Genomic DNA, 14688 nt, shown 5'->3' with positions numbered 1-14688 from the left:
AGCTCAAACTCAAAGGTCCCTGCATATTGAATTTTGAAAAATGAGTTCAAATGTGACACTTTTATATTTGTTAGTTTTCACTGGGCCTAGAAAAGCTATTTTTATGTTTGTGTCATCATCCCAATGTAAAGTCTATGGGCTGTTTGAGACTGAGCAGACAGCACCAGGCGGTAAAACCCTTTCCCACAACTCACTTCACAAAAACTTGTGAAAATTGCAAAACGATACTGGATGCTTTCATTAAATAGGGCAAGGGAGGCAAAAATCTTGGGCATGCCAGGAGATGTTCAATGAAACAAAGCCAGATGTTCAATGGAGAGCCAGATGTTCAATTAAAAAATCATGTTTGTTTCTATTCTAAATCGTAAGGCTGCTCTGAAGCTCAACCTTTAACAAAAAAGGACATCAGTACATCAAGTGGTCTATGTGCACCAGACTGTTCTCTCCTCAATCAATTTACCTTCAATAACGCTTCAATAAGGGTTTGTCCCACTGAACATGAAGCATAAAGGCATGCTCTGCCCCTGTGCTGGCTTGGCATGAAAGTTGGAGTGGGTCCATACTATCACTCAGCATTGCTGTAACCTGCTTACAGACAACCTTCTCTATAATGCAAAGGACTGATGTCACAGCAATGAGGGAGACAACGTGCAAATCTAAAAGTTGCTGCAAATCTCTAGAGGTAGCGAGCGTGAGGAGACTCCTGCCCGTCGAGATTCTCCTTCCTTTACCAATCTGATTCTGGACGCGGGGGTCTCAGTGCTGCTGTGTCCTCGGAAAGCATTTGCAAGCAGAGGGAGCAAAATCCAATGTCAGATAGTCTCTGCAGCGGGAAAGCATCATCAAATGTACTGAGTGTGGCCGCCTGAGAGGTCAACATAGACTGTGGGGCAGCACTTTGCTGCTTTCAGAGAGCGACTTCACAATGTCATCTGCAGCCAAACAGAAGGCACAGAGCGAGCAGAATGACATTAAAATGGTCTTTGTCTTCGTTCATGTGAATTAATCATCCGTTAGCATTTATATGACAAATATGTCTCATGAATAGTGTTAAGACAGAATCACTCTGTCTATAACGCTTATAGCCTACAAAGCTTCTAGTGAACTGGCTCAGCTCCATATCATTGTGATCCTGGGGGAGGGATTTATTTAAGATTGGTTACCCGGCAGGAATTTTGCCAGGAGTCCAACAAGATGAGTAAGGATGTTAAACAAATGCCTTGGCAGGTTTCACGTAGCTCAAACAGTGGAGAATGTGAAGTAAATCTATCGCCCTGATTCCCCAGGAGCGAGGAAAAAAAAAAACTGCTGTCAGGTCGTTCTGACATTTATGTGCATGCCTGGTGATTTTGGATACTGTCACAATAAAGCAAACTCATGCAGGCAAAAATGCCTGACTAGTCAATAAAATCAATGAATCTGCCTTTCAGCGAAATTGACAGGGTTGAACTCTGCACACGGCTGCCATTTAATCACACAGAGGCTTTTGAGAAAGTGCTGGCTGCATTCAGGTGGTCTTCACCTCACAGTAACTTCCAAAGTCTTGAGTGTGACAGGTTCCATATTGAAGCCCTCCATCAGGGACAGGACAATTGTAATCAATGTTTATGAAGAATGACAGAGCGTGACACGCAGGGCAAACAATCAGTCACAGACAGAGCATGAGGAGAATAAGCTGGCTGTAGGTTACGAAAATGGGGTTCAGGGACCTTTAGGGGTCGGGGAGGGGCTCAATTGGGTCATTGTGAAAGACACGATGACTCATTTATTTAATTTGGATGTAGGACGGCACTGTAATTGATTATGTGAGGCAGGACATTCACTCTGATCTCCAGTTTTCTACTTGTGCAAAGGTGGGTAAAAAAAGAGGTTCAGAGTCATTTAGAGCAAGTGAGCATGAAATTTAAATTTGATACATCAGTGGGTATGGTGGAGTGAGCAGAGAACAGATAGTGATAGAGTATAATGCAGAATGGGACAGCAACAGAAAGTCATTTCTGTCCGATTCAATATTTTTGTCAAGACATCAGCTGAATATTGAGTCTAGTCTACCAGAAATGATGTCAAATGTCTATCACAAGTTACTAGACAGCTAAACAGCAGCAAAAACCAAAACATCTCATCATTTTTTGATGACAGAGTTGCAAGAGGAGCTATTTCTGACACTGAAATCATCAATACAAAATATTAACAACTGTCTGACAAAATATCTGATTCTTTCATACAAATAGTGCAAAGTGCAACATAAGATTTTCAGGTGAGATGTTAACTAATGGTGTGCAAAGCATGCAAACATGTCAAAGTCTGTTTGGCTCTAAACTATGCTAAGCTAAGCTAACCAGTTGCAAGCTGTAGCTTCAAATTCAACACAATAGTATCAACCCTCTCATTTAAATCTCAGCAAGAAAGCAAATAAGTGTATTTACTATAATGTCAAACTATTCCTTTAAGTAAAAGTAGTGATACAACAATGCAAAAATACTACATATATATATATATATATATATGTATACTGTATGTGTGTATGTGTGTGTGTGTGTGTATATATATATATATACATATAATATATATACACATCCATCAACTATAGGCTACTTTAGGCTATACTTTAAGCAGCCTTATTAAATGTGATTAGTTATATTCCAGCAATGACTGATTATAAAAATGACAATACATGTTCTGTCTATAGTGTAATTGCTTTAGTATTAAAGGCTACAACATAATTATAACAGAGTTGGAAAAAATAATTAATAGCCGATTGGCGCCGCTGACAAACTGGCTGACGATCTTTGTACATTTCATACTGTCGATAAAGTTTGAGTTTCTGTTCGGGGAGGGGCTGTCTGTTCAGTAGTTTCCACTTTCCCCGGTGACTCGCGGGTCCGGCTGGGTGCTCCGGGACCTTGCGCACATCCACATCCACACACACACACACACACACACACACACACACACACACACACACACACACACACATACGCCGGCAGACACACTGCTGCTGCAAAGATGCACCGACAGGAGGTTGTGAACTGACATGAAAGTGTTGGCCCCGGACTCCTGGATTGGATGCATTTCATTTTCACTACTTGGCTGTTCCAGGGGACGTGCGGTTATTTTGCAAAGGATGAGGCGATGTTTTTCTCCGTTTTTTTGTTCCTGGATGTCAGATCTGACAAAAGCATCTCCCCCGAGACAGCACGGTCATCTGAGCCGGACAGAGTGAAGCTATCAGGTCGGTGTCGAGTCAATAACGATCTAAGCTCACTTTTATTTCCATCGTTTTTTATTAGTTTAGCCACCTCTGCAAGAGAATATTATAGACGTGAATATGTGACCGGAGGAAGATTTATTCAAGTGTTAAATATTATGCACTAATTAATTGGCAAGTTGATTTTTGTTTCTATCTGTGGGCGTTTATTTTAAAAAGAGCTTATCACCAATTGGAGGCCATTATTTACACAAAAACACATGCTCTCTGAAGATGTTTTTATAATATTGTTAAGGGACCTTTAGCTTGTTTAAAGTTGCAGTTATTTATTTTCATAGTAAATAAGTCTGTTGTTTGTTGTCAAGATTAATTAATCGATTACATTTGGGTTTTACCAAAACCCAAAGTGACATCTTTAAATGTCTTGATTCTGCAAAGCACAGAAATGTTCAATTTATCATCACATAAGACGAAGAAATCTGCAAATATTCATATGTAGAATCAGAAGGGATGTTGGACCCAGTTCATCATCATCATTATTATTATTAATATGAAGCATGTGTTCTTTACAAAGCAATTTATAGCTATGATCAAAATTGTTGCAGACTAAATGTTTCAGCTTGAACTGTTTTATCTTCCTTATTTCTAAATTAGTGGATTTACAGTTGCAACATCTATTTTCTCTATAGTATCCCTATAATATTCCTATAATACTCTTACAAGGACTTATGCTGTCTATACTGGGTCTTGTGCGCCTCCAATAATATTCCTGCACAGATTTAGTTTTTCTGAGACATTTAGCTTATCAATATTAATATCATCCTCGGGCTCTTGGAGAAATCAGAAATTTGTTTGACATTCATCATCCTGATCAAAAAGCTGCTTATCAATTTGTTCTTTGTGCTGTTATCTTCAAGCCAATACATTGTGTCCTGTACTCATTTTAATAAGCATTCTGCCCTTTACTGCTCTCATATACATCACTGTTAATCTTATAGACTAGACTAGTTTGTTTTATTACAAATCAGTGTTTTCAAAGTTCATCTGCTGCATGTTGATGAGCCCACACCTGGGTTTTCATTTTCTCGCAGGGACAAATCTTGAGCGGAAGGACCCATACTAAAGAAACATGCTATTATTATGATAATGTTGAACTTTACGAGCTTCCCCTCCAAGGAGGAAGAAGTCTGAAGAGAAGAAAGTGTGTAGAAATTGAACTGAATAGGTGGTTGTTATGGGATGGGACCAGAAATTTAACAACCTAAAATTTATCCAAAGCATATTGGAAGTTAGAAGAGTTGTCAGTCGATCTTCAAATTCACATCACATCAGGCTTTAATAGCATTTTTTAACAGCAAAGCACCAATCTACTGCAGCAAAATAAAAAAAAAACCTGACATTCTCTTTATCTCACATTTCCTCTTCTTCTATCTTTTTATATCTCTCACACAGGTTTCTTCCAATCAGCCGAGAAGACGTTTCCACTCACCCTGGATACGTGATCATGACTGGGCCTGTCAAGACACTTCCTTCCTCCTCAGCTGTGCTGTGCTTTGACCTCTCATGTAGCTGAATGCAACTCTTTGGATACTTGCTCCTTTTGTCTTGGATCAGGGCTGAGTTCTGTATCACTGCCGAGGTAAATGATGAATGATAATGTCCAAGTGAATGATGTGAATGAAACACAGCTCGTCGTTCTACAGTGACAACTGTCCATCAGATTGATCGAACTTCACCTCAAACTGGATTCTCTGGATTGTATCTCATGTCTCATCGATACCTCCCCACTAATATACCTTCCCACAGCCCGTTGTGTTGTTTTAATGCAGGGCTGATTTCACCCTGAACGCCCGCTAATGGGGGCCTCTCAAAGGTGTAGGTCATCCACAAAACCTCCTTCCTGTAGAACAGTGTGGCTCCTGTCGATGATTATGACGACATATGCTTGCCCTAAGACCTGTCACTGCACGGACAGGAACGGCATGGTGGTGCAGTGCACATCGCGCAACTTGGAGAACATCCCGTCAAACTTGCCCAAGGACACTGTCGTTCTCTTGCTTTCGTCAAACCGGATCAGACACATCCCAAAGGAGGTGTTCACAGACCTCCACCGCCTCAGGGAGTTGGACTTATCGCATAACGCTATAGAGAGTGTGGAGGCTGGTGCCTTCCAAGGGATTTCAGAAGGTCTGCGGACCTTGGATCTTTCAAACAACCACCTGAGCAGCCTCCCTAAGGACACATTCACCAAGCTCTATGCCCGCATCCGCCTCTCCCACAACCCCTGGCACTGCGAGTGCTCTTTGCAGGAGGTGCTGAGGGAGCTGAGGCTGGACCCCGAGACGGTGAACGAGGTCAGCTGCTACACGTCGGTGCAAGAGGAGTACGTGGGTCAACCGGTGATCCAGGTCCTGGACTCGGGGATCAACTTTTGCAACTTCCATCACAAGACGACAGACGTGGCCATGTTTGTGGCCATGTTCTGCTGGTTCTCCATGGTGACGGCTTACATCATTTACTACATCAAACACAACCAGGAGGATGCCAGGAGGCACATGGAGTACCTCAAGTCCCTGCCCAGCACCTCCCACATCAGCAAGGACTACGACACAGCCAGCAGTGTGTTCTAGTGTGTTTGAGAAGATGCAATTACACCAATGAATATATGATGAACGTGCACCGATGAATACAGATGAAAGTGTCCCAATGAATATGTTTACAGAAGATAACAAATACTGATAAGTGACAAGTTTGCAGCAAGTGATTAAACTTTGATAGCTGCTGCACAGAGACTTTAGAGGGAGGTTTAAAAAAATCTCATCATCATCATCAAGTACTGTCTTAAAGGCACCAACAGACTCTTTAAAACTGCTAAAAAAACGTTTAGCTCCTTAAAAAGTTACTCTAAATTTGTGACCAGCAGGAAAACAGTTAATATTTAGACGTTTCAGCATCTTGATTTGTTTACCCTCCATGCAAACGAAAGGTGGCAGATCATTATTTTTCACTCAGCTGTTATGTATAATGCATAAAAGCGTCTCTAAGGTAAACTTTACCAAAAGCAGTTTTGCATATAATTATGTGGTTTATGAATTCCCAGTGAATTCAACCACAGTGTGAGGCGAACCTGAGCGCCACTTTCGTGTCAATCAGAGTTCAGTGAAATGAGGTACCTGGGAAATAATCCTCACAGCTTCAAATGTCAGTATTTGTGGGGAAGTATCACTTCCAAGTTTAAAATTGTTTTTGTGAGGAAGTGTTTTATGATATATTTCAAAACAGTAAATCCTGACTGAGGACTTCTGAGGGAGTAGCAGAGGAAGGAAAAAGTATTTCAATGTTTTACCTGTTAAATTCCCTGTCGAAACTACTGCACATTTTACTCTTAATGTAAGGAGTTTGTATATTTAATAGTCCATAAAGGATGTAGGCCAGTAGTGGAGGTACTGTATGGTGGCACTGAACCTTCCTACATCTTACATTTAAGGTGGAATTGCAACCAGGAATTCAATTTCAAGTTTGAACACCTTACTTAATGTTTTGCATCAAAATATAATCACTTTGTCACTTTTGGGAGCGAAAATAATCAATTTGTGTCACAGAAAACCTCTGTTAGATGAGCTTGTCTGAGATATTGAACAAATACTGCTGAGATTTCTATCCCTATAAATTTTACAGGCTTTTATAAATATCTCAAGTTTAAGGTAGTAGAAAGCATTATGAATAAAAGGATTACGTATATATATAGGGAAAGCAACTAAAAGTCTTATTCCAGCACCTTTTAGTCATGTTAAACAACATAATAGGAACAACAATTTGTGCACTCACTCAATCTGAATTTCTTCTTCTACGTCGGACGTCGGTGCAGGAGAAAACAAACATGTTGCAGCAGTTTCAGTCAGCCTTCTGCAGACAGATCTCTCACTTCCTGTTGTGCCGGACACCTGAAATTAAGCCATTTCACATGGTTTTACAAAGTCAAGTTTCCATCCAAACAGAGAGCAAATTTTAACTGAGTTTCTATCCACCACTGGTAAAATTGCAAAAATTGCGAGTTGGGTGCATTGAGATAATTCTCCAGTCTGGTGCCCTTATACCATTACAGAAGAAGAAGATGCAATAAGATAATGTAATTAAAAGAAAATGTGCACTTTTATCCACATTTTTTAATGATATCACATCTCTGTCTTATAGTTTCCCTTCACCTGTCAATAAAAATAACTTATAATGCATTTGATCAGTTAACTAATTCATAGAGAGATCATAGACCAGCCATTAGGGAAAGTTACAGACACACAAACATGGTAGAAATGTATAATATGTATAATGCCCAAATATAAATTTTATTGTAAGTATAATTTGTCAAGGTTGTGCAGAAATTGAGTCTGGTGCAGACGAAAAAAACACACCCAAAGTAGTGCAAGTAAGCGATCCAAGGATGGTGACGGTGTATAATGATTGTCGTCTTGTTAAAAAGAACCAATGTTGAATGTTGGCAGGAAATGGGAGGCAAACTGTGGTCTCGTGACTTTTCCCTATGTGGCTCTCTAACATCCTTTGCTCCCGAAGGCCAAGAGTCATAATCCTACGGCCCTACAGTTATCTCGCTTATATCTATTATAGTGCCACTTCTTTGAGTCAGAGTGATGAAACAGGTGTATCCTTTAAGTACAGTTATGACTACTGCAGCATCATGTCAACTCAAGTCAATTTTCCAGTGGCTGTATTTACGCTGAGCGCCAGCCTTTTCATGGGTCTATGAGCATCTCATCCTGTCGCTCAATAAGTCCAATACAGATGTCTTGCGATGTCAAAAGCCCTTTTTCTCCCTCAGGAAAACTGTTAAGTATCAGTGAGGTAATGACTCTGTTTGTTTTCTGGAGAAAGATTTGAGTCCCGCATTGAATTCTGTATTTTCTAAGGCCGTTGATGTCACAGCGTCAAATCTCTCACACCCTCCTGTGCCAGCTCATGCAGCTGTAACACATCCCTCACAATGAGATCCTGTTATTTATTCTTCCAGATTACTATGAAAAATACCCACAGCTCCAAATATGGAAGCCATATATCTTCAGCTGCAAAGATCTGGATGAGGCAGAATATTAATACGTGTCTCGCAACCCAAAAATAGTTTCATCCTGCTAACAGTTAAAATCCATAAATCTAATGAGCCTTCAGAGGGCTTTGTACAAGGCATTACGAGGGCTGCTCATTTAGTATGTATATTATATAATCATATGAATGACTTGATTCTTCTGTTTATTCTTTCTCATTGCTCCATTGAGCACTTAATATATTTTGTATTGTATCTAATGCTGACCTTGCAGTCTCTAAAACTTGACCTATCCCTCCTGCCAAACGGTCACAACATTAATTACACTCCATGTAACTTTGCCTTACAGGTCCTGAGGCACTGCGGTGTATATCATAATGAACTGAATGTTATTAATTAGCAGTTACAGTTGAGGTCAGTGTGTCTCCTTATGTTTGTTCAGTGTGGCACATCATAAGTGCTCTAGCTAAATCAGAAGGAAATAACAGCTTTCTTCAATACTTCCATCAGTGTATCATAATTACCTCTTACATTGTACATTGCACTTACATATTTCTCCTAAACTTCAGCTAAAGCATCATCTAAGTGAAACACATGAAGGTAGCTGATTTTTAACAGACACCAAAATGTAATTTTTTTAATATTAGGCCAAAAAAAATGGTGTTTCTATTTGCTGGAGGCTCTGACATTTTGCAGTTGAAGTCTGCTTCAGTCTGGCTTTCTCATGCAATATGATTGCTTTGAGTTCCCAGTATTTTTAGTCGCCTTTACCCCTGATGTTGGTCTGATACTTCAAAATCACAGCACTAGTGATGGAAGGAGGACACTGATTGTCTAAATGACTCACTCCTCAAACTGACCACAAATTCAGTCTCCACAAGCTGTTGATATTCGAGTGCCCGTATTGCTGAACAAGCAGCATTCAGAACAAGAACATAACAGAACAGACATATTCATACACCAACACAAACGTACATTCATACAAGAAATGTTAACAATGGTGCAGTGCAGTACAAAACGAACAGTCACACTGTTATTCTGTTGGTGCATAATAAAAATGAGTAACTCCCTTCATTGTATTCTGTACTATAAGTCTTTAGATTGTTGGCACATGTGCTGTTTTATTAATGTGGTATTATTCAGTATTTTTATTTACTCAAATCCATCACAGTGTCGTTGATTTATGATGTGCATTTGCCAGCTTCAAAATGGTAGAATAAAAAACCCTTTATGGAGATTTACCATTTCTTTACAGATTTCCCGAAGGCCACCCCGTGTCTTCACTCATCAACACAGTCCTTCAGTAGAATAGAAAACGTCAAGAGGTGAATGTATATGCATTGTGGTTTTAGTTTCTCTCTTATCGCTGTCTGCAGCCAGTCCAGTTTAGGGCTCTCTCAAGGTAAATTCATTCTTGAGTGTCTAATAAATTAAATACAAACCTGTTAACAAGGGATCTATACTGAGCAATGGTAAGCCATATTAAAACCATTATCTTCCACTCTCTAATAAATAATTCTGACATTTTTTCCAACTCACAGATCTACCCAACTTTTGACCTTAGCCTAGCAAAAAGGTTTAAACAATGGGAAAACAGAAAGGGCTCTTGAAAGACAATGCCATGTGACCACGTGGCCTAATGGACAAGGCGTCTGACTTCGGATCAGAAGATTGAGGGTTCGAGTCCCTTCGTGGTTAGGATTTGCATCATACTTGTGTGTCATAGGAAAAAACAATACCTGCTACAATGGTGTGACAAAGAACAAACACATCTGATTGTGCTCCAATGAAACAAATATACTGGTCATTTACTGCTCCACAGAAACCAATACAACAGAGAATGCCAGTATCTCTGTTTCAAGTTTGCTAATTCCTCTCCACAAACCAAACATCCAAAATAGATCAACTGCTGTTTGTTCTGACTTGTTTTCACTCTAGAGCAAAGGTTACCGAAAACAGTGCTAATAACGCCACCCATCACTCGCAATGGGTGCTTCACTGCTGTCGTAGTTGATGGTAGGCTACCAATAAGACCATTATCTTCCACTCTATTATAAATATGACATTTTGTCCAACTTGACTTTTGAGCTGAGCCCAACACGAAGGTGAAAACAATGAAAAATGAAAAAGGCCCTTTAAATTAGAGGAGGTGTGACCACGTGGCCTAATGGACAAGGCGTCTGACTTCGGATCAGAAGATTGAGGGTTCGAGTCCCTTCGTGGTTGATATTCGCATGATACTTGTCTCTGGATGTCAAGTGTTTGGTGGAACTGTCACAGAAATGACAATTACTGCTACAGTGGTGTGATGACACTTGAGAAAACACACATTCTTTTGCTCCAAAGAAACATACTGGAATACAATGGTCTGTCTTTGTGGAAATTGTAAGATGTCAGTGTCTGTCACACATACACACTCCTCACCTTTATCAGTCAGAGCTGATGCATCATTGTTCAAGGCTCATGCATCTGCAGGAGAGACAGAATGAGAGGAATGTTACACTGAGGTGCCCTTAAACTGTGACAATACAGTACAATAAAGTTATAGCAGTGGAGTGCAATACAGAATGTACAATATGTTGTTTGATGCATCATTCATCATGTGACAAAGACAAATTTCTGTAACACAATAAAGTGACTGTGAAACTACTTTTAGTTTGAAAATAAAGAGTCAAATTTGTTTGTATTGTGGTTTCAGTTTCTCTCTTATCACTGTCTATACCCAGTCAGGTTTATGATGAGCAAGCTCTCTATCACATGTGTTTATTCCTCTCTAGAGACACCACCCTGGTGGTCACAGCGGAAGTATTTAGTTAGCATAATACGAGCAACGCTTACAGCTACAGTGGCCAATTTAAGATCAATGGATTGAATTGTAGTTGTGTCTTTCTACAGCAAAAGCTTCTTTTTTTTTTCTTTTTTTTTTAATTAATTTATAAAAGCAGGCCAGTTAGCTCAGTTGGTTAGAGCGTGGTGCTAATAACGCCAAGGTCATGGGTTCGACCCCCATACTGGCCAATAGCTTCAATCCTGAAGGCTCTCAATTGTAATGCTTTAAAGAGGAGCACTCATCACTGTCAATTGGTGCTGTCATGGTTGATGGTAGGCTACCAGTTAAATCATTAGCTTTGACTTTCTAATACATTAATATGACATTTCATCCGACTCATACCTCCACCCAACTTTTGAGCTAAGCCTAAAAAACTGAAAACAATGAGCTATAAGAAGGTAGATCAGTATTTTCAGCACAGCAGTTCCAGTCCTGCTTCCAGTCTATAAAAAAAAAAGTTTTTTGTCTGTCACACTGACAACTTACAATGCCCATGCACTCGCACATACACACACATGCACACAGACAAACACATACACATACACTCAACTCACCATCAGTCAGAGCGGATGCATTACGCAGAACCTTCACGGATCATTGTTCAAGGTTCAAGCATCTGCAGGAGAGACAGAATGAGAGGAATGTTTAAGCCGTGACCTGTCTGTGTAGTTCATCTCTTTCTTTCTTTCAATACTACTTCATTTTGGGGCTAACTTATTTGTATTACTTTCTAAAAGAACCAATATTTAAAGCTGTTTACACTAAAATGCAATTAAGTTGTGGTAGTGATGTATAATACTCTGCAATACAGAATGTACAATATGTTGTTTTATGTTGCTTAATGCATCGTTCACCATGTGTCAAAGACAAATTTCTGTAATACAGTAAAATGACTGGGAAGCTACTTTTAATTTCAAAGTAAATTGCTGAATATATAAACCAAGTACAGTTTTATTGCTGCTGTTATTACTCTCATTGAGACAATGGCTTGCTGACAGCATAGCCAGAAGTGTTCTCTCTGCAAGGAAGAATTTAATTTTCTCCTCCTCTTTCAACAGGGGGACTAAGATTTTCTGTTTAATATTTATCCCTGTAAATGAGTTGAACCAAGGCATACCTATCATTTTTAATTCTTCAGCACGTACAGTATGAAAGAGGCACTTCATCTACTACACATACAGTAGAATAATCATAGTTTGTGCCTTTTGTGTATTATTATAATTACATGTAAATCATATAGAAATGGTTCTTTTTGAACGTGGAGATCTGAAACAAAGCTGGAGACTGTTATAATGCATACTTCCCTGTTTTTTACGGATGTGATACAAAATCTATCCATATCAACATCCATAAATCCACTTAGAAATTATAGAAAAATATGCTCCTTATAACTGCAGAACTTGCCTGACAACCATCCGGTTTTTAAGTTTTCTTCTGTATTGTACTTCTGTATAAGTAATCCAGAGATACTGGTCAGTACATCTAATTGTACATGACAAACAGGGGCTGTTAATAGAGAATTTGCCAAAATGTAAACAAATATACAGTGCGGTCAAAAGTCTGAGACCACTTTCCCAAAATATGAAAAACAAAGGTACATTAGATAGCTAAACAAATGAAAGCATTAGCTAAAGAAAACGAGACAATATTGCTAAAACAAGCTAAACGATAGCTAAACAAAAGTACATTAGTTAAACAAAAGTAACAAACAGATAAACAAAAGAACGTTAGCTAAACAAAAACTTTAGCATGTAGCAATAAAATAGATATCTAACATAGCTATGAAGAATGCAATTTGAAAATTTTATTTGACTAATACCACAAAAACAAAGCCGTTTCAGAAATGTTAGGAACACAAACTCACCTTTTAGAGGGTCTACATTTTTGTTAATGTGCTGCAAGCTAAAGTTGCAGTTTACTCAAAGCTGCCAGGTACACTACGATTTCTGTGTCAACCCTTTGGTCATGTGATGGGCAAGGTGACTGGTGAAAAGTTTGCATAGTCATTTGGGAGGTTCATTAGGGCAAAAATAATTAACCTAGTGGAGGATCTTCTCGGGCTGAGTCCTCGCTGTTAAGCTGGTCTACTGTGTCTTTGCTGCAGCTCTGCTCCTGCACACCTGATTCAATTAAGTTCACATGAAATTGCGTCTCCCTCCCTTAATTGGATCAGTGACTAACCACTTTATATTCAGAGCATGTTCATGCACGAGCACATTTTGCCCTTCCACTAGTTGAAATGCATTTTTCTTTTTTTTCTTTTTTCTTTTTTAATTTCTTTGTCTTTCTTTTTTAGTTTTATGCCTTTCTTTTCTCAAAACTTTTACCTTTCAAGCATTTGACAATCTTGGCACACACGTCCACAAACATACTGGAGACATTCATTGTCACTGAAATTGTTTCTGAAGATGGACAATAGGGTGACGAGACACCGGAGAAACAAACAAACCCTGCAATGAATACAAATGCCTGTTGTTTGGATATTTCATGGAGCACGTAATGTTTCATGGTGACCATCTGTTCTCCAAAATTGCATAGGGGACCCACGCTAATGGTGACATATTTCTTTTCCTATCCGGATCTGTCCATTCAGGATGAATTCTCACGTGTCAACGCAACAGAAACAGAAAGAGGTTTAAAAAAAAAAAAAAAAGGAGCCACAAACAAATAAAAGTATTCACTACACACTGCGACAAAAAGTTGAGACATTCCCGCTGAGATGGTCTTTCAATTTCGGATGCAGTCTTGAAGGAAGATGCAGTTCTTTGGTTTAGGGAGGAGGGAAATAATTCACTATCATTGTGTTGCACAGGGGTTGGTGGATGAACACGCTGAGAGAGGGCTGCTCGGATCAGGATGAATTCTTAAAGATATGAAACATTTGAAATGTGTTTTTCTGTGTGTGTGTGTGTGTGTGTGTGTGTGTGTGTGTGTGAGAGAGAGAGAGAGAGAAACAGATGAAGCTGAGTCAGATAAAGAAAAATAAAAGATGCATTTTCCAAGATGTAGTTTTGAAATCTATGTATGTGCACATGACAAGAAAGAGAGAGCGATGCACCATGGCCAAAAGTATGTCAAAGATGACACCCATATGTGTTAGTGAATATGAAGGTGTTTCCTCTGAGGATGAAGATGTTGTGCAGCCCCAGTGGACCTAAGTGATAAGGCACTGGTTCAAGTCCCAATTGGGATTTCTGGATTCTATTCATTCTTTTACACTGTGGTTTAACAGTGTAAAACATCATACAGGATTTTTTTGTGGAATAAACAAACCTTTCAACAGTAACTTAAAGTAAATACATCTGTTTTATGAATTTCAAATTAACTAACTATAATTTCTAGTGTTAATTTTGAGACCTGTTCCAGAAGGTGAACAAAAATCTTGAAAGGATGAGTTGGATGAGTGAACTGCTCAGAGTTCACTAAACTCATTAATTTAAGTTGAGTAAGGCTTTGGCACAAAAAAAGAAACCAGTCGGTGCCCTCAGCAACCCATTATAACCAGTGGCTGGGGAGGTCATTTATCAGAGGCTGCCCTTAAACTCAAGAGCACACAACAAAGAACCTGTTCGTATCTTTGAAGGGAAAGTTAAAAGC

General features: G+C 39.2%; 1 protein-coding gene and 3 non-coding genes across 4 annotated transcripts; all 4 read left to right on the top strand.

The window, feature by feature from the left end:
* Positions 1-5064: 5064 nt before the first annotated feature.
* LOC111232264 (leucine-rich repeat-containing protein 3-like) lies at positions 5065-5838 on the top strand. The gene has a single exon (XM_022759708.1). The coding sequence runs from the start codon at positions 5065-5067 to the stop codon at positions 5836-5838; it is 774 nt and encodes a 257-aa protein (XP_022615429.1).
* A 4048-nt stretch (positions 5839-9886) lies between these two features.
* On the top strand, positions 9887-9959 carry trnar-ucg. Its single transcript has one exon. It is a non-coding gene; the product is annotated as a tRNA-Arg (tRNA).
* A 455-nt stretch (positions 9960-10414) lies between these two features.
* On the top strand, positions 10415-10487 carry trnar-ucg. Its single transcript has one exon. It is a non-coding gene; the product is annotated as a tRNA-Arg (tRNA).
* A 718-nt stretch (positions 10488-11205) lies between these two features.
* trnai-aau lies at positions 11206-11279 on the top strand. The gene has a single exon. It is a non-coding gene; the product is annotated as a tRNA-Ile (tRNA).
* Positions 11280-14688: the final 3409 nt, after the last annotated feature.

Source organism: Seriola dumerili, unplaced genomic scaffold, assembly GCF_002260705.1.
Source record: "Seriola dumerili isolate Sdu_G_001 unplaced genomic scaffold, Sdu_1.0 BDQW01000018.1, whole genome shotgun sequence".
Lineage (NCBI taxonomy): Eukaryota > Metazoa > Chordata > Actinopteri > Carangiformes > Carangidae > Seriola > Seriola dumerili.
Note: the sequence above shows the minus strand (reverse complement) of the source record. Positions and strands in the feature narration are given on the sequence as shown.